At 50.0% G+C, this 22,799-nt stretch overlaps 1 protein-coding gene across 8 annotated transcripts in view; it reads right to left on the bottom strand.

The window, feature by feature from the left end:
* Window positions 1-22,799, bottom strand: part of NEO1 (neogenin 1) — a 173,422-nt gene that overhangs the window by 28,748 nt on the left and 121,875 nt on the right. For 5 of the 8 annotated variants that reach the window (XM_068204323.1, XM_068204328.1, XM_068204324.1 and 2 more), the window contains exons 8-15: window positions 17,462-17,681; window positions 12,324-12,478; window positions 11,676-11,824; window positions 10,185-10,323; window positions 6,621-6,670; window positions 6,064-6,208; window positions 3,330-3,440; window positions 486-680 (exon numbers count right to left, since the gene is read on the bottom strand). In XM_068204323.1, coding sequence (XP_068060424.1) covers window positions 486-680; window positions 3,330-3,440; window positions 6,064-6,208; window positions 6,621-6,670; window positions 10,185-10,323; window positions 11,676-11,824; window positions 12,324-12,478; window positions 17,462-17,681 — 1,164 coding nt within the window. The remainder of the gene's footprint in view (window positions 1-485; window positions 681-3,329; window positions 3,441-6,063; window positions 6,209-6,620; window positions 6,671-10,184; window positions 10,324-11,675; window positions 11,825-12,323; window positions 12,479-17,461; window positions 17,682-22,799) is intronic. The other 3 variants (XM_068204326.1, XM_068204330.1, XM_068204327.1) reach the window with 1 other exon arrangement.

Below are 22,799 nucleotides of genomic sequence, written 5' to 3'. Positions count from 1 at the left end.
TTGAACTAAGGAAGTCTCCACACCGACCTTCTGTTCATGGCCACAGAATCCCAGACTGGTTTGGGTTGAAAGGGACCTTAAAGCCCATCTCATTCCACCCCCTGCCTGGGCAGGGACAGCACAGCTCAAGTCTACAGTTACAGCACAGCCTTTACTACCTTTAAGCACAGCCAAATCAGAAGTGAGAAAAACAATTTAGAAGAACAAAACCAAAATGACTCAAACCTCCGATTTGATGGAATTCCTTATATTGCTGTTTCTCTCACTTTCAGACTGTTTTACCTCCCACAGAGGGTTCTGTGGAGGGGTGAATCTTTATTTTCCTTTTAAAGGAGCCACCAGTGAATCCTGGGGACACTTCAGTCCCTTTTTCTCCTGCAGCTCCGCAGGGAGCACGGTGAACTCGGGCTGCTGCTCACATGGAAGCTGTTTCAGGAGTGCTGAGGGAGCCGTGCTGGGGCACAGATGCCATTCCCTGCACTCACCCAGGTTCTCAATGGTGTAGTATCTCTGTTTGTAGTCCACCTTGATGGTCTGGGCGTGGGGGCTGCCGATGCCGTAGCCGATGGCGTAGCCCCTGACCACCACGTCCTGGTTCTCGGGCGGGGTCCAGCTCACCACGATGCTGGTGACCAGCGGCCGCACGTGCAGGGAGCTGGGCACCTCGGGCACACGGGTCTCTGCAGGAACAGGGAGGCAGAGCAAGGCCTTCTCTCAAATAAAGGCAGTGACATGGAGACCGTGAGGCAGGAAGGTCAAACAAAGCACTTCGGTGTGTTGGAACGAGCGCAGTGAAACTTTGGGGTGCAGCAGAGAGCAAAGAGCTCCAAGAGCAGGATGTCAACGTTACATTCCAATAGATTCACCCTTTAGAAGGCAGCACAGTTGTGCTGAAGCTTAGGGGCTTGGGATGGCTTTTGTATCAGATCTGTTTAGGCAGATCCATGTTGCCCACGTCACCCAGTTTTATCCCATCCTTCCCCTCCATAAATTCACCTACTTTCAATTCCATCATATTCCTTATGGATATGTGGAATACTTCCTTGTGGGTATTACAGTAATTACATGGAAAAGAATTTTCCATCACTTTTCTGGCGATGAAAGAAAAGTTCCTGAGCTGGTTGTAGCATTAAATAGGAGATTCCACAGCTTTAAGAACTGCACTGCAAAGGGTTCTCCTCACTTGTCCTACAGTTGTCGCTGCCTAGATCCTTGGATTCTCATAACTCATACAACATAAGCAGGAACTACACAGAAAATACAGAGTCCACATCAAATGTTCAAAGTCTTCCCCCAAAAGCAACACAAGTCTCACCCCATCCCACAAAGACATGGAATGTGGATCCCTAATGCCAGAACACTTCCACAGCGTGCCACCGTAAGCCCCTAATATTTCTCCTAAGAAGCTTTTCCCCACTATTGACTGGAACCTAAAAGCAATCTGCCACCCATCCCTGGAGTGTCCCCAACTTTGGGTTCACTTCTCCAAAATGAAATAAATCGTTTTGTCGGGTGCCGGTGGATTAGGGATAATTCCCTGCACTAGCAAACGGAGCTCTCCACTCCAAATGGAATCAAGGACTTGTGCTTCCTGCAGGGATTTCTTTTTAATGAAACATGGCGCATTCCTCGACAAACCTTTAATAAAGCACCACAACAGGATTAGCTGGATCACGGCACAGGCCTGGCCCCCAGCCCGGGGAGCTCTGGGGCTGCTGCTGCCACAGCCCAGCAGTTCCAGTTCCCAACTGTTAAACACAGCAAAGCTCCGAGTGCAGCATGAGAGGTGACATTTCCACTGCACTGGGGACAAACTCTGTACAGCTGTTCAACACCCCCTGCTCTGCATTCAGGGGGAACCTACTCCAACTCCAGCATGGAATTGTAACGCTCCTGCTCCCCTTTACATCCATGGGACTCTCCTGGGAATTATTTTCTATCTAAGCTCAAAAAGCAGCTGTGGAATAAAAAGAAATGATGCCTCATGTGTCTGTTGAACCTAAGAAATGCAAGATGAGCTGCAGATACATTTGCATGGTATTAAAATTATTCACATGAGCTTTCTAAAGAAAGAAACCCAAGAAATGCGGTGTGCACACACGTATCTCACAGGTGTATGCAGAGTTAGATGAACATCATGTTATGTTGTGTTAAATGTCAATTTTTATTACTTTATTCAATGGAAAGAATGTGAAGGAAGTCAGATTTCCTGCAACGGAGGTGAAAAACTTAAATGACAACGCCAGCAGAGAAGGAAAAGGTTATTTTTCTTCTTCCTCCTTCTGCCCTGTTTAAATTTAAATTTAATCCTGGTGCTGTCCTCTGGCAAAGTGCTGTTTACTCCGGTTCAGGGACACTTCCATTGCCCTGCGAGGTGCTCATTTACAGAGCTCTGCCCCACTCTGGGGACCTGGCAGCTCCAAGGGTCTGCCACATCCACTAAGGGCCAACAGACACACGGATCAAGGAATTTCCAGCACCCACATCCCTGAACTGCTCTGTTCACACTGGAGAAGGAGCAGCAGGAGGACCAGGATTAAGCTGAGCATCAGCTTTGCCCAGACAGAGATGGGAGAAGGGTTTTCCAGGCTTCCTGAGCTGGCTGCTGAAGGATCCTGCAGCAGCAGAGAGCAAATCTTGACCCATTCCCATTACTGCACCTCCCAGCTGCCAGGATGGCTGAGCCTGCTCTGACACAGCACAAGAATCCATGGGCTTGGTGAAGCAGACCCTCTGCTGAGGAGAACCTTTTACAGCACACGCAAAGAGCTTTGGAATATCCCATTTAATGCTCCAACAAGCTCAGGAACCTTTCTGCCATCTCTGGAATTTTCAGTGTAATTATTCTAATACCCACAATTCTAATATAATTTGTATTTAATACCTGCAACAGAATACAGAATTTCTAATGGAAGATGTGGTGCAGAAAATATAGAAAATATAATTAATCTCCCTTTTCTTCTGTGCAAAATAAGTTACTGTGGGTCAAAGAAAGCACAGCACCAATATGGGGGTAAGACTGCAAAGGGCTGTGGCTAAGGACACTTTCATTATTTCTTTCCTACTCTGACATCTCATTGTCACTATGAATGAGTATTAACATACAGCACTAGGAAGTGTAGAAGCAGTTTCATTTCAAGCCACCTTATTGACTTGGCAAGAATTTTCTGCTAAAACAGAAACTGATGTCAATCCTAAACAAACCCCACTGTACACGTAGAACAGAAGTGAAAACACAGAGGTTTGCCTTCCGAAGAGGCAGCCAGGTGTTGGTGAAATGAAATGAATGAATTTGCCCATTCTGCTGTCCCAGCGCCAGGGTCTCTCACCGTCCAGGTCGCTCTCGAAGGTCTCGGCTGACACCCAGTCGGTGGCGGGGCCGGTGCCGTTGATGGTCATGGCGGCCACGCGGAAGCTGTACTCGGTGCCTCGCTCCAGCCCTGCAGGACAGGGGGCAATTCCCACGGCTCCATCAGCCCGGCCATTCCCACAGATCCTACAGCTCCATCAGCCCGGCAATTCCCACAGATCCTACAGCTCCATCAGCCCGGCAATTCCCACAGATCCCACAGCTCCATCAGCCCGGCAATTCCCACGGCTCCATCAGCCCGGCAATTCCCACAGATCCCACAGCTCCATCAGCCCGGCAATTCCCACAGATCCTACAGCTCCATCAGCCCGGCAATTCCCACGGCTCCATCAGCCCGGCAATTCCCACAGATCCTACAGCTCCATCAGCCCAGCAATTCCCACAGCTCCCACAGCTCCATCAGCCCAGCAATTCCCACAGCTCCCACAGCTCCATCAGCCTGGCAATTCCCACAGATCCTACAGCTCCATCAGCCCGGCAATTCCCACAGATCCCACAGCTCCATCAGCCCGGCAATTCCCACGGCTCCATCAGCCCGGCAATTCCCACAGATCCCACAGCTCCATCAGCCCGGCAATTCCCACAGATCCTACAGCTCCATCAGCCCGGCAATTCCCACGGCTCCATCAGCCCGGCAATTCCCACAGATCCTACAGCTCCATCAGCCCAGCAATTCCCACAGCTCCCACAGCTCCATCAGTCCAGCAATTCCCACAGCTCCCACGGCTCCATCAGCCCGGCAATTCCCACAGATCCTACAGCTCCATCAGCCCGGCAATTCCCACAGATCCATCAGCCCGGCAATTCCCACAGCTCCCACAGCTCCATCAGCCCAGCAATCCCCACAGATCCTACAGCTCCATCAGCCCAGCAATTCCCACAGCTCCCACGGCTCCATCAGCCCAGCAATTCCCACAGATCCTACAGCTCCATCAGCCCAGCAATTCCCACAGCTCCCACAGCTCCATCAGTCCAGCAATTCCCACAGCTCCCACGGCTCCATCAGCCCGGCAATTCCCACAGATCCTACAGCTCCATCAGCCCGGCAATTCCCACAGATCCATCAGCCCGGCAATTCCCACAGCTCCCACAGCTCCATCAGCCCAGCAATTCCCACAGCTCCCACAGCTCCATCAGCCCGGCAATTCCCACAGCTCCCGCAGCTCCATCAGCCCAGCAATTCCCACAGATCCCACAGCTCCATCAGCTCCATCAGCCCAGCAATTCCTACAGATGGATCTGCCCAGCAATTCTTACAGCTCCACCACCTTGGCAATTCCCACAGATCCCAGTTAAATCCTGGGAACTATGGATAATCCAGCCTTCCACTCCCACTGCCCCCACAGCATTAGTGCTGGAAGGGACTGGGAGGGCCTGTTTGCAGCCAGGCTTTAACTTAGGGCTGGTAATTAGTTTAATTGATTCGTTTTAAGAACAGGAACGCTGCCACCATCACCAAACCTGGGGGTGGCACAGAGGCAGCAGGTGAGCAAACTCACACACTTGTTTGATACATCTAAGAGTCTCTACTAAAAAATCAGAGCATTCAAAGTTTGACATATTGAACCTCTCCAGCAGGTTTTGCTGCTGGCAAAAATATACTGGAATTACAGGAATATCTCAATTCCGTGAGAAAACTGAGACTTACTAAGTCACAGCTGGAGTTTCTGAGAAAAAAATCAGAGTTATCTTGTTAGAAACTCTTCCAGAATCACCCAGTTTCTTCTCTTCTGACCAAGTAAACATTTACAGAGATTTTAGAGAGGAACACAATGTCGTGCCGCTCCTGCTCTCGCGCACTGCTCGTTCCTGCTGAACAGAACTGCAGCTCTGGTAGCAACACGTGACTGACACTGAGTGAGGGATTAGGCAGGATTTTTCAGTGTACAACGGGATGAAAGGCACTCCCTCTAGAATATTCCGTGGACATGAGGTGGGATATTCCAGAGATGCCCGAGGTCAGCCGTTCCCAGGGCTCAGAGCTGGGCCCAGGTGCCTGTGCCAATCCCACTCTGCCCTCCTCCTCCTCCTCACCTTCATCTCTGGCATTTGGGCACAGTCACCTTCTCCAGGCCTTTTATAAACATTTTATAAGGAATCATCCAGTCCACTTAGCAAACCCATGGCCAAATCAGGGCTAAGAATCAGGTCACCAGGCCCCAGACACCACCTGCAGCCCACAGGACCCCGAAGCTCCTTTGAGAGCTGCTTCTGTTTGTGTCCCAAGGCAGGAACCCCATGGAATCCTGTCCCTGAGCCCCCTACACACAGCCAGGGAGGACAGGACCCCATAGGAACCCAACGGGATCCTGTCCCTGAGCCCCCTACACACAGCCAGGTAGGACAGGACCCCATAGGAACCCAACAGGATCCTGTCCCAGAGCCCCCTAAACACAGCCAGGGAGGACAGGACCCCACAGGAACCCAACAGGATCCTGTCCCTGAGCCCCCTACACACAGCCAGGGACCCCAGGGAGGACAGGACCCCACAGGAACCCAACAGGATCCTGTCCCTGAGCCCCTACACACAGCCAGGGAGGACAGGACCCCACAGGAACCCAACAGGATCTGGTCCCTGAGCCCCCCACACACAGCCAGGGACCCCAGGGAGGACAGAACCCCACAGGAACCCAACGGGATCCGGTCCCTGAGCCCCCCACACACAGCCAGGGACCCCAGGGAGGACACCTCACCTTCGATGAGCTGGGAGAGCTGGGTGCCCGCCACGCTCTCGGTGACATCGCTCTTGCGGGACACTTTGCGGTAGCGGATTTTGTATCCCATGATTTGCCCGCTCTGGGTGCCGGCAGGAGGGGGCTGCCACTGCAGCAGGATGCTCTGGGAAAGGCAGCACAGGAAGGTATTGGGGAAAAAGGTATTTAGGAAAAAAACCCTCCACAGGCAATTCCGAAGGCACAATGGAAAAGATTTCATTTCCTCAAGGGCCCAAGGCACTCCAGAAGTGTGCCCGTGTGTGCCCACGCTGCAAACAACAGTGAGCAGGGATTCCAGCTCTGATCCTTCCAGCCTCATCCAATCCCTCCATCATCAGCACTGTCACTGCATCCCACCACTGCCAGCCCACAGCTGGACTGCAGTTTCTCCAAGCCCCACATTCAGATATTCTCTATAAAGAGCACAAAAGCTGCATGGGAGGAAAAAAGACCCAAAGCAGCTCCAAAATGTGGCCAGTCTAAGACCCCCCAGCCTTTTATTTACCCATTGCCAGCAGGAAATGCTCCAATCTTACCTTGGAATTCCGGACCTCCAGCGTTAGATTCTGTGGTGGAGCACTGGGGACTGGAAACATTAAAGGAATTACAACCCCAAAACTTTCAAATATTGCATTTCCACACCCAACCACTCTCTGCTCTCAATTGCTATGGAAGTACAAACAATTCTGGTTTCAGGCAGCACATAAAAGAACTACCAATCCTCCCACAGGTACTTTCTGACACAGTGAATGGCTAAGGATGGTTCTGTGTTTTCATCCTGAAGAAAAAACTCTTTATTCAGGTCTTTATTTTCACACCTATCTAAATAAAATATGTTTTATATTTTATTCTCAAACTCTCAGAGAAAGTATGCCATCCAGCCCTTTCCCAAGGCAAATCTTTACTGAACACACTGCTTGACTGGGGAAACCCACGTTTAAATTTCTGGCCTGGATTTTGTTATCCTGATTTTCTGTAATAGGAAACCTCTGAGTCCCCAGGGCCTTGTGACAGTGAGGAGGTGAAGAGCATCTCAGACACTGGGGCTGCCTTTGAACTCCCACTCTCTGCTTGTTCTTTACTCACTCCTCATGGCAGTGAAATCCAGGCAAAAAGGGAGTGCAAGAAAAACCCTGGGAGCAGGGAATTCCTTGTGGCTCCACAGCAAACGTTGGCCCCTGGCAGAGCTGAGGCTTCTCTGGCAGGAAGGGGAGGCTCCAGTGAGGCACAATGATGGGCAAGGAGCACAGGGATAAAGAGGGATGAGGACTGCTCCAGCCTGCAGAATTCATCTTCCAAATAACTCAGCCCAGCCACAGTAACATCCCAGGGAACCCTCTGAGGGCATGAAGTGGAAGAAGAGTTTGTAAAGGATGGGGTGAAACCTCCCTCAGCCACCACCCCACGGCAGAAATGGAGAGCAGCAGGATTTGCCTTCCCTTGCCAGCCCAGCTGAGCCTGAAATCTCCACACCTGAGGATGGAGAGCTGGGGGCCTGAGCAGCAGCACAGTGGAGAGGAGAGGATACAAAGCCAAGCTTTCCTTGCTCCTCCAGTGCCTCCCCTGCCATGGCAGGGACACCTTCTGCTAGCCCAGGCTGCTCCAAGCCCCATCCAGCCTGGCCTGGGACACTTCCAGGGATCCAGGGGCAGCCACAGCTGCTCTGGGCAATCTGTGCCAGGGCCTCCCCGCCCTCACAGGGAGGAACAGGGATTTGCTATGGAAAGGCATCTCGTGGAGTGGGACAGACCATGGAGAGCAGGCTGGCAGGAGCTCCAGGACATGCTGATGGCTCAGAGACTGTGAGGGAAGAGCCTCAATCAGGCTCTGAGGCTCAGATTCCACTCCCCGCTGTAATCCCCGATCACAATTCCAGGAGAGGAGAAGCAATCCTCAGGAGCAGCACATAAACCTGGGTCCAAATGGTAAAACCTGCAGTTATCCCTGCAACAAGGCACTGTAACAGATTAGGAGCAAAAACCTACATAAAAATGCAGATGCTTTGTTAAATCGGGGCTAAAGGAAGCTTAGGGAGAAATCCCTGCAGGGAATATGGAGATTGCTCCTGGGCACCACAACAGGAAAACATGGGAGGAAAATGTGCATCATTTTGGAAAGATTTGAGAGCTTGCCAGGGGTATGAGAATGTAAGAAGCAAGATGACATCCTTCAGAGAGCTTTAGAAAGTAAGTACCTATAGGTTAATTGTGAAAACTGAAGCTGGAGAAGAAAGAACTCCAGGCAAACTTCAAAATGACATTGTAACTAATACTAAATTCTTCTTCAAACAACCAAGGAGCTGGCGTCCCTTTAGAGAAATCACTGAGCAAATGGTCAGGTAGGGCAGAAAAGACAAAGATAAAGGCCACCCAAGTCTCTCTTTGCATTGGTAGTGAGGGGAAGGGAAAGGAGAGGCTTCCTTGACACCCTTCCAAAGGATTCCCATGCTCCCTCCAACTGCAGTGTCAGTGTAAGGGATAATGGAAGAGTCAGACACGGGGAACAGCAGCCTCTTGCCAGGGCCACGTGTTATCCATCGAGGAATTCTCAAGGAACTGGGGAGTGAAACAGCTGCAAGACTTCTGCAACCTCTCCCAGTTTATCTGGATACCAGAGGTGGCAAAGTGGTGCCAGCAAATAAATGGGACCACTCAAACTCCACATGCTGGGTCAGAAACTTCCACCAAATCAACCAAAGTAACAATAAAGCATGAAATTGAGAAAGCAGGAGCTAGAGTAGGAGCAGAATAGGGATTTCAAGGGTCTTTCAAGGGAAATCAATTTTAAGCAATGAGGGGATGGGAGGGAAGTGCTTGTTGAAAGAAAGGCCAGAGCAAGAAGAAGGGGGGAGATCCCAGGGTGTGATCCTGTGGTAAAGAACTGCACAAAGACCTCAGGATGATTCCTCTTGGTGCTCAGAAGAACCCAAAAAGCTCCTCAAATGCAAGTAATGCCTCACTTACACCTTTGGTACCATTTTAGTCCCCTCTACCGGAGTTTTTAAAACAAAGGAGAAAAGGAACCTGGAGGAAAGTTCAGAAAAGGGCACTAAAGGTTGAATCAGCTCCCGCAGGAGAAATGGGAAACCATTCCTGTGTCTTTGGAATCTGGAAAATGGATGAACCACGGAGACCATGGCAAAGGTCCACAGAATGGGGAGCGGGACAGAGGAATAATCAGTGGACACTGAGTATTCCCTCCTTCAGGAGCACAGCCCCAGGCAACAAGGGACCCCAACACAGAGCAGGGGCAGAACAGACAGAAAGGGGGGATTTTTCAGAGGAAATTTATCTGTGGAACCTTTGCCCACTTGATGTTGTGGATAAAAGCTGCTGGGGGTTCAAGAAGATGCTGACAGGGTCTCATGGAAGAGGAACAGAATTAGCAAATACCCAGAAACCACTGCAAAGTCAGGAAGTGCCCCAGAAACAAACCTGGACCCAGAGAGAGTTTGGGACAATATTCCCCTCTGTTCCTGGTCACTCCTGGGGAGAGGGTTCCAGGCTCTGCTCACTTTCCCTGTGAGTGCTCTTCTATATAAACTTCTCTCTAACAAATACAAGCTACCACTAACTCTGATCGCTCTGCAGTTGCTCATGTACCTCTGTTTGCTCACATCACCTCTTTATGTGCCTTATAAAAAATACTGACCTCACATCCTGCTCTCACCACTCTGTGCAATGGATTTAACAATATCTGCGCTGCAGTGCAAACACAGGAATACAATTAAAATAAAAGCACTCCAAAACCAACAGTCTGCTCATATGTGAGAGAACCTAGAAAACAATTTGGAGTTGGTGCCTTCAGCATATTTTTTTTTTCTGTCCATGCTCAATGTAGGCTCAATAATCCATGAAATAAATGGCTGATGCTGGAATGAAGGACACCATTGTTCTGGAATCACAATCCCAGACCCTTCTGCAGGTGTAGCAATTTTCCTTCACCCAATTCTGGAAGGCCTCCGGGGGGATTTTGACCGTGAACAGCCCCATGCAACAACGAACAAACCCCATAAAAGCCTGGTTAAAGATTCACTTGTCGGAAATTGCCAGATAAATCCTGGAAAAACCCCAAAATGCAAAGAAGTGGAGCAGCTTTACCGTCTGACAGGGTCCGGACCACGACGTCGTGGGTGGAGACGCCGGGGCCGTGCTTGTTGTAGGCGACCACGCGGAAGCTGTACTCGGTGAACTTCTTCAGCCCCGTCACCGTGTGCGCCAGCCCCGCCACGTCCACGTCCTGGCCCCACAACACCCCCAGGCAAGCTCAGGTCAGTCTGCTGATGCCTCAGCTTTAGCTTTTATATTTTCACATTCTGTTCTGCTTCAGTGTGGGGGTCTGGGATTCATTTAGGGGATGGTGAGCTCTGTTCACAGAGCAGGGAGACAAAACAATTCCTGCTCCAGCTGGGACCAAGGACAAATGATCCAGATCTCAGGCCCAAGAGCACAAACAGCATGGACCAAAGAGAGAAAACAAGGATGGGACTGCATGGGCTAAAGCTGGAATTGGACAATTAACTCCAATATGCCAAAACTTACAAAAATGTGAGACACCTCGTGACTGGCTGTCCATTTATTTGTGGCCATTTTGGGTTGTGCTGCCCAAGGTGGATCCATTGAGGCTTCTCAATAAATCCCTACTTTATTCTTTAGCTCTGTCTAGTCTCTGTCTCTGTTCTAGGTCAGCCTTCACAAGGCATCACTGCAGTGCCACCAATACCACAGAGTTCCTGCACAACCCAGGGCAGGAGCGACACCACTGTGTCACCTTCAGGCACAGCCAGGACCTGGGAGGATGCCAGCTCTGAGTTTCCAGGAGAAGATTCTCCCTATTTAAATCCTAACATGTCCTGGACATGGAAGGGGACCTGGAAACCATTGCTCCAAACCACCAATAATATATTTCACTATAATTGAAATAGTAGGATGCAGAAGTACAAAAGGCAACAGCCCTATTTAAAAACTGATGTAAAAAAATATTTAAAAGCTAATAAAAATATTCTTCCCTTTGCTTTTTAAAGCTGGAATTATACTGATATGCAATCAGATGGGAATGTGGCTGTGAGGACTGGGATTAATCCTCATTATTCTCAGGTGACAGCCTGTACTTTGACAGAACACACTGAATGCTTGAGTGGAATACTAAGAAACTTAAATTCATTGGATGCTCATCAATATCAAAATATCAATCACTGGGTCCAAGAACTCAAGAAAGCTTGGATTAGGGATCATGCCAAAATCAGTATTTAGCCTGAACTGCCAAACCCCAGCCCATAACTCTGTGCAAGTATCTTTAATATCATCTGCACCAGAACAGCTCAATAATGACATGGCTGCTCTCTGCCTTCTTCTCTCGTGGGGTGATGGAATTCCCCAAAAGCTACTTGATGTTGACAAATATCAAATCAGGGCATCACCAATAAAATGGGTTTCATCCCCAGCCCAGACACAAACATGTCACGTTGAAATTCTGATTTTAAGTATTCCCACGTGTGAGGCTAAAGCACTCAGTCTGTCAGAAGAGCAGCCCCTCCCCAGGGTGTCTGCAGCCCTTCAGGGCACTTTGAGTGGGTGCAGCAGGCCCTGTACCTGCTCCGTGTGCTGCCCCTTCTCCATGTAGTAGAGTTTGTAGTTCTGGATGTCCCCGTTGCCCGAGAGCGGCGTCTCCCAGGTGACAGTGACGGTGGTGGGGGAGCCGGAGAAGGCGCGGATGTTGGGAGCGGGGCCGGGCAGCTGGACTGCAACACAAGGGGGGAACTCTGTTAGTCCCGAGCCCGGAGTGCCCACCCTGGCCAGCGCCCCAGGAAAAGGGGGGACTTTTCCCATTGTGACATTCCACATGGATCCACTGCGGGGTGGAAGGTGCGACCAAATTTCCAAAGGAGATCCTGTTCCCGTTCGTCTAGAATGACCCTACCAAGTGACTTGGCATTTTCCTGAAGATTTCTCTTTTTCACTTAATGACCATTAACTTCATGCAAATGCCAAGTAAAAGCAAAAAGTATTCCTGGTAGAACAGTCAGTTTAGAGAATTTAGCAAGGAATGTCCCATCAGTTCTTAGTGGTGACAATAAATCCCACAATCCCACCGACATGGAAAATCTTTGGAAACTGTGGTCCGCAAGCACAACTTTTAAAAAGCATCAGAATCTGGGAAAGGTTGTGAATGGGGAGAATAAAAAATAAAATCAATATCAATGCCAAAGTGAGGAAAACTTCAGGAACATCCTGGCTCACCCTCGGGCTGCGTTGCCACCTTGAGCGGTGCTGAGCTCTCGCCGGGGCCGTGCCTGTTCTGGGCCACAACCCGGAACACATAAACTGTCTCTGGCATCAGGTTCTGGATCATCACCTGTGTCTCTCCAGGACGACTCGTGTTTTCCACACGTTCCCTTTGGGAAACAGAAGGGTTGGGCACAGACACCATCACTGATTAGTAAATGAGGAGTAGCTGCTCCTGCGGCGTGTCCCGTCTGAACGTACCCGGTGTGTAAATGACGTGGGATTTGCACTGTGCTCCCTGCACAACACCACAAGCGTGTGCCAGAAGTGCTGCTGACAAACTGCTCCCAATTTTGCAACTTCCCTTTGCACAAAACCGAATGCACTGAAGGAACAGAATAAATTACACTTGACACCCACAAACTCGGAGTGGTTTCTTTGTTATTCCCGTGACAGCAAGTGATAATTCACAGTGACAGTTTATCCTACAGCTCGGGAGCCAGCACAGAAACTATTTTAGCAGCACGCACAGTCTGGCGAGATTTAGGGCATTCCTGTTAATACCGTGGGGCTGCTTTTTGGGGATTTTTCAAAGGAGCTGTTTTAACATGCTCTTCTACCTCCAGCCTTGCCTCGGCTCCTTGCTGAAGTCTGGCTTTGTTCAGAACACCCAGGGCACGGCCGTGGCACTGACACTGCTTCCACACAGAGTGGAGGTGAAGTGAAAATTCCGACCTCCAGCAACTCCTGGAGACAGATCCAGGCTGCCAGACCCCAGCCCCAGAAGGAACACACTTGGCATGGGAAGGGGCATCTGTCAGGCCAGCATGTTGTGAGCTGGAAGCACACAGGTCGTGTGTGGGGGCACCTGGAAGGGGCACTGCTGCTGCTCAGTGACCTGCGGCCAACCCCGGCACCGGAACACGACGTTCCCCCTGCAGAACGAGGCCTCTGCCAAACAGCATCCAGGAAACTCCAGCTGTTCTTATCAGGGGCTGAGGGGAAGATTAGGAGATCAATCATTAAGCCAAGGGCAGCCTTTATTTCGAGGCACTGCCCTGCACCTGAGCTGCTCGGGGCTGTGTCTGGGTAACGCCGCCCGTCCTTCCCTGGGAAGGAGCTCCCTGGGAGCGTCGAGAACTCCAAAAGGAGCAATCAGGAACTTCCCACTGGCAAATGCAGGGGACTGTGCCTGCTCTGAGCACCATGCAGCCCCTCTGGGCTGCCAGGCTCCCCGTGGGACGGGGATGGGCAGGGACAGGCCAGCCTCAGCCCCACTGACACCTGTTAAAGCATTGCTGACACAGGAACTCCAGCACAACCATCCCAGTGTCCCCTTCCTCCCTTCCAGCCACTCTGCTTCAGTTTCTAGCAGGGAAATAGGATCCCAAATCCCCCTTTTTTTCTTTTTTTTACATCCACCGGTGTGGTTGATTTAGCAGAACCTGGCTGAAAACATTCTGAAATCCCTGTTGGTTTCTGCACTATTAAACTGTATCTATAGAGGGGAACAATGCACTCTCTGTAACTAAATACCTATTTACATCCATTTTCTAGAATGTTCCCCTTCATAAGCTCAGCTAAAATGGCACTGCATAAACAACTTCATTTATTTCAGCTTTTTATTAATTTTCATTGCTAATTTTTCCACTTTGAGCACAACATTTTCTTGAAAACACGTCTCCAAGTGGAGCTTCCTTCAAGACATGCTGTAGCTACAAGGATGGGACCTGAGAGCCCAGCCTAAGTGCCAATGGATTCACAGCTGTGAGGTAACATCCAGCTCCCATTAACATGCAAAATATAGCATTTTCTGTCTCAAGTGCCAGTGCACTCCCTGATTTGATCTAAGAAAATATGGTAATCAGCAAACCCAGGTTATTATTTAAAATTAGAAAAAAACAATTATTTTACTGGAAAGACAACATTTACCAAAAATAAATAGACATGTCACAGTATTGCAAATTTTCAGTAATAACCAGGGATGTGGCTTCCCAACAGCTTGGTAAAAACAGGGAGAGATTAATCTAATTAAGTGCTGAGTGAATCCTTCCTTTTTGGCTGCTCCTGGGGAGCCTGGAGCACCTTTTCCAACGTGCTCAGGTTGGGATAACAGGCACAAGCAGATGGGCCCCAGGAATAACTGCAGTACCCTGCAGATCCCTACGACTGTTCCACGACGCCACTCTAGTCCCCAGCTAAGGAGCTCTGGCAGCTCCAGTTCAGGTTCACAGGAACTCTCAAGCACAGGAAGAGCCTTCAGCGCAGGCCCAGGAGTTTGGCTGGAAATGCCAAGGTTAAAGTTGCACTTCCATCTAAAAAAGCATCTCTGGGGAGCTGTTAGGGGGTGGATACGGTGTGTGCCAGCCATGCCAGCTGTGGGGCCTGGCAGGGAGCTCCAGAGGCGTTCTCAGTGTGATTACACACAATTAACTCCATTTGCTGTGTCTGATGCACACCACAGTTAATTGTGAATTCAGCAGTGTTTCAACATCCCACATGTGTAATTTACTACCTCAGACCAGCAATGTGCCATTTGTATTCTTTTAATGTGCCATTATTTCTTTTTTTTTTTTTTTTTGGCCTTATCATGAAGTCTGGGGTTCTTCTGCCTGACTGCTTGTCTAAAGTTCCCCAGAATTAAAGCTCCCTGCAGCACTTTTGAATTTTCACACCCTTTCCAGGGGAACTGCCTTGAGTGTGAAGTAAATAAAAACCTGGGGATGAAATAACCTTTTGCAGCTGTGTGAGACAGTAACTTCCATCTGATCAGATCCCCCCGGGTCCCCAGGGGGTGTGACAGGAAAGCCCTGGGACACCCCTTCATTCCCACCTCCCTGCGCCCAGGGGAGCCTCTCTGATGTCACCAGGCCAAGGTGGCACAAGCCATGGCTGGTGACACTGCACAGGCTCCGAAGCAGAAATGTCCCCTCCATTGCTACCTCCTCACTTTGCAATGCTTCTCTTGGAATCACAGATCAGGCTGGGCTGGAACAGAAGTGAAAAGTGATCCAGTGCCACCCCTGCCATGGGCAGGGACACCTTCCACTGTCCCAGGCTGCTCCAAGCCCCGGTGTCCAGCCTGGCCTTGGGCACTGCCAGGGATCCAGGGGCAGCCACAGCTGTGCCAGGGCCTCCCTGCCCTCACAGGGAACAATTCCTCCCCAAAATCCCATCCATCCCTGTCCTCTGGCAGTGGAAGCCATTCCCTGTGTCCTGTCCCTCCATCCCTTGTCCCCAGTCCCTCTCCAGCTCTCCTGGAGCCCCTTCAGGCCCTGGCAGGGGCTCTGAGCTCTCCCTGGAGCCTTCTCCTCTCCAGGTGAGCACCCCCAGCTCTCCCAGCCTGGCTCCAGAGCAGAGGGGCTCCACCCTCAGAGCAGCTCCATGGCCTCCTCTGGACTCTCTCCAGCAGCTCCACATCTTCTCTCTGCTGGGTACCCAGGGCTGAGGCAGCTCTGCAGGTGGGGTCTCACCTGAGGGGCAGAGTGGCACATTCCCCCCTCAAAGAAGCCCAAGGGGCAGAGGTGAGGAGGCACTGCGCTGTTCCTGGGTCTCCCCTCCCTCAATGCTGAAGGAAGCTGAGCCAGCAGAGGCCAAGGCAGTCGGAACCTCAGACCCTCAGAGGATTTGGGTGTTCCTGCACACTTCCCACTGTCCCAGGGTGCTCCAAGCCACACCCAGCCTGGCCTGGAGCACCTTGAATATCACCAAATTCAGGGAGTAACAGAAAAACAACATTTACGAGGCAAATAAAATGTTATGAATTGCCTCAGTTAATTGCCAAGAGCCTGGACAAGATGTCTATCCACAGGATTAAGGAAGAGTAGGAATTCCCCTCTGGAGTGCTTTCTGTTCCAAATGACTTTGTGTCTCACACTCTCATCAATAAAGTGAACAGATAATTTTCCCTTGAGTAATAAATCTGATAAGCCAATCTGCAATTAATTAAGCATTGCTCCAAATGAATGTTTACTTCAGCCTCCTCAAACTTATCACAATTTGAAACTGTAATTCTGAGCAGTAGATGCCACCAGGAAGGAGAAGGGGTGGACTGGTATCACCCACTGGGATAACACATCACAAGTGATGATCGTGAGGCATTCCCCAGATTTCTGTTTCCAGTGATTCTGAGGAGGGAACTGGCATTAGCACTGACCACAGGGCTTAACCAGCACCCACCACACAGCTGTCCCTGAACGAGGGGGGATTTGCAGGGGTTTGGAGCCCGACGTGCCTCTTGCTCCCAGCACGGCTTCCAGGGGATGTTCCTGGGCTCCCTGAGGAGCTGTGGCACTCCTGCTGCTCTGTCCCCAGCAGGCTGCTGAAGGCAGGTGGCAGCTGTTGGAAGGTTTGCAGCCAATCCAACCATGCCCAAGCACTGCCTGTGCAGCTCCTCCAGGAGTGTGAAACTCCTCCAGGAGTGTGCAACTCCTCCACTGCCTGTGCAGCTCCTCAAGGAGTGTGAAACTCCTCCAGGAGTGTGCAACTCCTCCACTGCCTGTGCAGCTCCTCCAGGAGTGTGAAACTCCTCCAGGAGTGTGCAACTCCTCCACTGCCCGTGCAGCTCCTCCAGGAGTGTAAAACTCCTCCACTGCCTGTGCAGCTCCTCCAGGAGTGTACAACTCCTCCACTGCCTGTGCAGCTCCTCCAGGAGTGTAAAACTCCTCCACTGCCTGTGCAGCTCCTCCAGGAGTGTAAAACTCCTCCACTGCCTGTGCAGCTCCTCCAGGAGTGTAAAACTCCTCCAGGAGTGTAAAACTCCTCCACTGCCTGTGCAGCTCCTCCAGGAGTGTAAAACTCCTCCAGGAGTGTGCAACTCCTCCACTGCCTGTGCAGCTCCTCCACTGCCTGTGCAGCTCCTCCAGGAGTGTAAAACTCCTCCACTGCCTGTGCAGCTCCTCCACTGCCTGTGCAGCTCCTCCAGGAGTGTAAAACTCCTCCACTGCCTGTGCAGCTCCTCCAGGAGTGTAAAACTCCTCCAGGAGTGTAAAACTCCTCCACTGCCTGTGCAGCTCCTCCACCGCCTGTGCAGCTCCTCCAGGAGTGTAAAACTCCTCCAGGAGTGTGCAACTCCTCCCTCCAGGAGGCACACAACCCCTCCACCTCAGAGTGTGTCGGCGACGGCCAGGAGCGCCCCTGCTCCAGGTGTTTACCTGTTGATGCCCTCCTTGGTGTAGAAGATGGAGTAGGTGAGGTTGTCTCCCTGCGGGTCCGAGGCCGGCGGCCGCCACGTGAGCCGGATGAAGCGAGTGGACACGAGGGTGGCCACGACGTCCCGCGGGGCGGAGGGCAGGGGTCCCGCTGTCGCTGGTGCTAGATGGTCATTAGTGGCACTGGTCAGTGAAGTGGGAGGTAATGTTGGGATGGCAACATCTTGGCATGTGCAAACATTGGGGAATATGAAGGGCAAACATCACCACGGTTTAAAAAAAAAGAGAACAGAAGAAAAAAAAACGTAAAAGAAATAAACAAAACCACGATGGGAAACAGAAGAAAATGAACACACAAAAAAGGCCATTAAACTGAAGGCTGACATGCAGGCAGAGGTAACTACTGACCACTAATGGGGAGTACAGGACACGGCACTGTCAGGCAAGCAGACCAAATCTCCACTGTAATGGAAGTGGCAGGGGAGGGAAGGGTGGAACTGGGGTAAAATAGACCTCAGGAGAGGATACCAGCAGCAAAACACAGTGTCATTGCTTTGGGACCACGTGCGTGACAGCTAAACCCCAACCTCTGGTAATTACTCAAACGTACACCCAGACCCCACTTCCTACTGTAGCTCATTAACGTGCACAATTCATTTAAATGAGTCTCAATCATAACAAAATGACGGATAAACACACAGAATTCCTTTCAGTGCACACTCATCCAGCCAAACCCTGCAGTCCTGTCCCGGCTGGGTTCTGCTGCTGCCCAAGGCACTGGAATTACAGCCCTGTTTTCCTGCCGTCTTCCTCCGTCCCACAACACCCATTTCATCATTTTACAGTGACTCTAACAAGCATAAATAACTGCTCCTCTGGATTACACCGACACTCTCCAAACTTTTAGCCTCAGTCATGTCTTCCTGTGTTGCTACTCCAAGGCAGGATAAATGCAGGGATTATTGCATTAAAAGGTTGGTGATTTAACAGCACAAGCTGAACCATAGGAAGAGCCACTCTCTCTCCAAATCCTATTAAAGCAATCCAGCCAGTAAATGTAACAGTGAGATTCTGAGCAGCTGGACCCCAATTACCACCGAGTATTCCAAGCAGCACAATTAGTAACAAACCCCCAAAGCTCAGGATACATGGAATTTTTCTGCATTCTGAACTATTTACCAAGCTTAAGCCACCTGATGACATTTTCCACATGGGAATCCATGCTGCCAAATACATTTATTTTTTCATTAATTATGGAAACGAACTAAAATTGCTCTGCTTTTCCCCAGAAAGAAATTCAGGACTAGAAGAGCTTGTTGAGCTGCAGCGTCTCCACCGGAACATGTGGATTTGTGTTCTGATACACAATGAGAAAACCTCCGAAAAAACCTGACTAAAGGAGAAAATGTTGTCTGAATGACCAAACCTTCAGGGAAAAACACTGAGGAATCTTCCATCAGCAACAACCTGATTTTAAATTGTCAAAGTCCCTTGCCAACCCAAGCATCAGCCTGGGAGGGCCTCAACTGGCAGAACTCTCATTTTTCCTGCTCTGTTTCTTGGGCAGATCCTGACAGAGAGCTAAGAAGCAGCCGCGGGTTTTATCAGATTTGTACAGTGTAACACCAGTCCGTGGGCAGAACTGGGAGACAGATCCCAGAGCCAGGAACATTTTGGTATTCCAAATACAGATCAAGAGAGACACGTACTCCAGGGTATCTCCTTAATTACCCCTTTCACACTCTAATAGCTAAAGATCCCAATTAAGTGCTCTCCAGCAGCCCCTCCTGATCAATACACGACACCGTTCATTTCACATTCATTGCAAAATCTATTTTTATCTAACCCCCCTTTTTTATGTCCCATCGTTGGATTTCTTGCAGGAATGCACCACTTTCAGCTCTTCTGGCCTCAGCCAGGGCACCATTCCCCCAGGGAGTCCCTTGCTGTTGCAGATCACCCAGGAGAGCCCTGAATGGGGCCAGGGGATCTTCCCAAACCATCTCCCTGCTCCTGAATGACATTCCAGTGCTGACCCAGTATCACACCAGGCTTCTCCTGTGTTTAAATCCCAGCCCTTGCCATCAGTGGAGACCTTCTCACTGCACCTGACCAACTCCTTCCTCAGTGCTCCCACTGAGGAACAAGGGATGGAACTGCCTGGTGCCCATTGCTTTCAGCACTTTTCCCACTGTCCTGCTTGATTTCCAGTTCACTCCAAATTCCAAACACTCATACTTGGGTTTCTCTTACCTGTCTTGGCAAGACTGTCAGGTGATCTGCTTCAAATTACATGGTTTTGATACAAAATCCACCCCTTACCTATCGTTGAAATTCATTCAGTTGAGCTGAAGTGGAACATTTTTAAATTCATCTGCTTGATCTAAACCCCATCCCCACACACTTGTGTGTTTTTCTTCCCATATCATGAAATGGATGGATCTTTTGTGAAGTGCTGTGCACACAGAGCTGAGGGGTCTGGGAGAGCTGCCAGGATTTCCCAGAGAACAGACACACAGTTCTATCCCTGGGCAAGGCTCAGAGCAGGAATGTTCCTTCCCACAGCGTTACAGGAGAACAGTCACAGACAACAAAACCCAAATGACACCTGAAAAATCAGCTGAGACCCAGAGAGAGCAGCAAGGACCTGAAACCCTCCAGGTGAGGTGAGCAGGGCCAGGCCCAGAACTCCCCAAACACTTCTGGGGGTGCCAGGAGCTGGGAGAGGTACCCCGAAGATTAAGGGAGTTCCTTCCTTTTTTCCCTGTGTTTCCTACAAATGCCTCAAGTGCTGTTACAGAGGCTTCATCCCCAGCTGGGTGAGCAGAGCTCAGCACTCAGAGCTGTGTTAATGAGCAATTACACCCAAATTAACTCTAACACCAACCAGCGGATGGCTTTGCCCCTTCCAGCTTTCAGCACTATGGAAGAAGCAGCTCAATTCTCTTCTTTCTAACATCTCCATCACTTCTTAAACAGTAACTCCAACTCTGGACTGCTCTCTGCAGTTATTCCTACACAGCTTTCATGAATCTCGTTTTCTCAAAGCACATACAGCAAGTGACTTGTGCTTTGCACCATAATTTATCTCCAACTGTGGAGTAACTGGAACCAGAGGGATGCTGGAACTCCTACACAGCTCCAGGCAGCAGAGTTCCACCCCTGCATCCCGGCCACTGCAGGGCAAGCAGCAAATCCCAGCAACATCAGAAGCAGAATTTTTAAACTTTGTCCTAGAAATTATTTTCCCTATGGAAATGGTTTTCCCCACATCCTACAGCATTCCAAGACACAGCAATCTGTTTGTGCTGCTCAGGTGTGACAGCAACAGTGCCAGCCAAGGCAGCCCCAAAGGGATCCCAGGGATGCAGGGGGAGGGGACATTCCAGCTGCTGATCCTCAAGCTGCTCTTCCCAGGGCTCCTTCTGAGCAGACATCAAATACTACAACTATTTTATCAAGTTACTTTGCAGGGTGTGCAAATGCCCACAAGGATTTGGACTCAAATCAATCAGTAACAAGGTCTGAGTTGCCCCAGCACTGGGCTGGTGACACCCAAGAGGTGAAGGTGTCTGTGGGGTGGGTGCACTGGTGTGATCCCCCCTTTTCATCTTGTAGGAAAACCATGGGATAACAGAGGGGGAGCATGCCCAGAGAGCTGCTTCAGGGCCACCATGAGATCTTTTCCAAACAACCCAGCCACAGCTGAAAACCACTCACTGAACCCTCTGGTTGTTATGAAATCACTGGAAATACTTTCCACCCCTCCGGTTCTGATTTCCCTTTTCCTGCCTTCCCCCTACTGGCATTTCCAGGCTTCCTCCTGTTTGGCAACAACATTCCAGTGATACCATCAGCTCCAACACAAGGGGGGGACAGGAATGTTATCTGCTCCAGCCTTATCTGAACCACTGGGGACACTCCAATCCCCTGGGTGCCCAGCTGGCAGTGCCACCACCTGCCTCCAAGGCTGTGGAAAGGCAGGGATTCAGACCCACAAACACCTGGAGAGCTGGTTAAAGGTCATACCTGGGCTGTTTTGGCCACATCCAAGTGTTTGCAAGTCCCCATTACAGCACCTGCCCGAGGAGAATGCCGGGATTCCAGAAGCAGGAGAGGCACCGGGGGGTGATGCAGGTGTTCCTGGAGCCCAGTGCCTGCATCCCATGGAGCTCTGGAGCAGCTCTCACCCCAAACACCCAACAGGGAGCTGAGAGCATCCCCCAGGCCGGGGCCAGCCCAGACACATGGAGATCCAAGACTCCCTGAGGTGCAGTCAGGGGGTGAGGAGCAGGAGTGGGCTGGGAAGGTCATGAACCCTCTGAGGGGGGAGATGGATCCAGCACGAGAAGGACCTTCCCAATGGAATCACTCATGGGGACAACAAGGGACAGGGGCACCAGTCAGCACATAGAGGAGGAGAAGAGAAAGTCCTCTTTGGAAGGACTTCAGGGTGGATTTTAGAGATCTGACACAGATTTGAAACATGATTTTAGCCACAAAGATCTACTACAACTAAAAATAGCAAATAACTATTTTGCCAACATACATTCTGGAAAAAAATCACCTAGGACATTCAGATCTCAACACCTCTAATATTTTAACTGTATTCCCTAAGAAAGAAATTCCTAAGAGGCACCAAATGTTTAATTTTGACTTGAGGTATTCATATAAAACTGTGTACTCAATAATAATAATATTTCTCTATTTAACTGGTTCCAGAAAGGTAATAAAGACTTTCAAACTTTTTCTTTTACCTACTGCACTGTTCTAAATTTGAACTTTGGCTCACGGTGCCCCCATGGAAGGGTTCAGCTCTGACCAGGATTAAGCAGCTGTGATGCTGCAAAGAGCCACAGTCAAATCCCACTGCTTTTGTTATGTTCATCGTATTCAAAAATAACAGCAGCACTTGGCTGCAGTGCAATAAGAAGCATGAAATAACAAAATCAGTAAGTTCACACTACACACTACCCTTCAAAATTTTGCTTTCTCTATTTTTTGTCCATGTTTTTACTTGTATCCAATTGTTGTCCTTGTTCAAATGCTTAAAACATAAATTTCCAAGAGAAGGGATCACCTTGCTATTGCCAGCTGCTCCCTGAGTGATACCACACTCAAACAAAGCCACGTTACCTGGCCCAAGTAATTTCTCTCAGGCAAACAGCCCAAGTGCTGAAGCTGGTCTCACCAGATCAGCTGTAATAATGGAATTAACTTCTTCCCTTGGAAAAACTTATTTAAAGAAATCTCTGGGACTCCCTCCACAAACTGATGCTTTTGTGCAAAGCTGGAACGGAGGAACAGAGACTGAACAGATGTGGGAAGAAGAGGGTGGAAA

This window comes from Anomalospiza imberbis, chromosome 13 (assembly GCF_031753505.1).
Source record: "Anomalospiza imberbis isolate Cuckoo-Finch-1a 21T00152 chromosome 13, ASM3175350v1, whole genome shotgun sequence".
In the NCBI taxonomy this organism is placed as follows: domain Eukaryota; kingdom Metazoa; phylum Chordata; class Aves; order Passeriformes; family Viduidae; genus Anomalospiza; species Anomalospiza imberbis.
The sequence above is the reverse complement of the archived record's forward strand: the minus strand, read 5'-3'. Positions and strand labels throughout refer to the sequence as shown.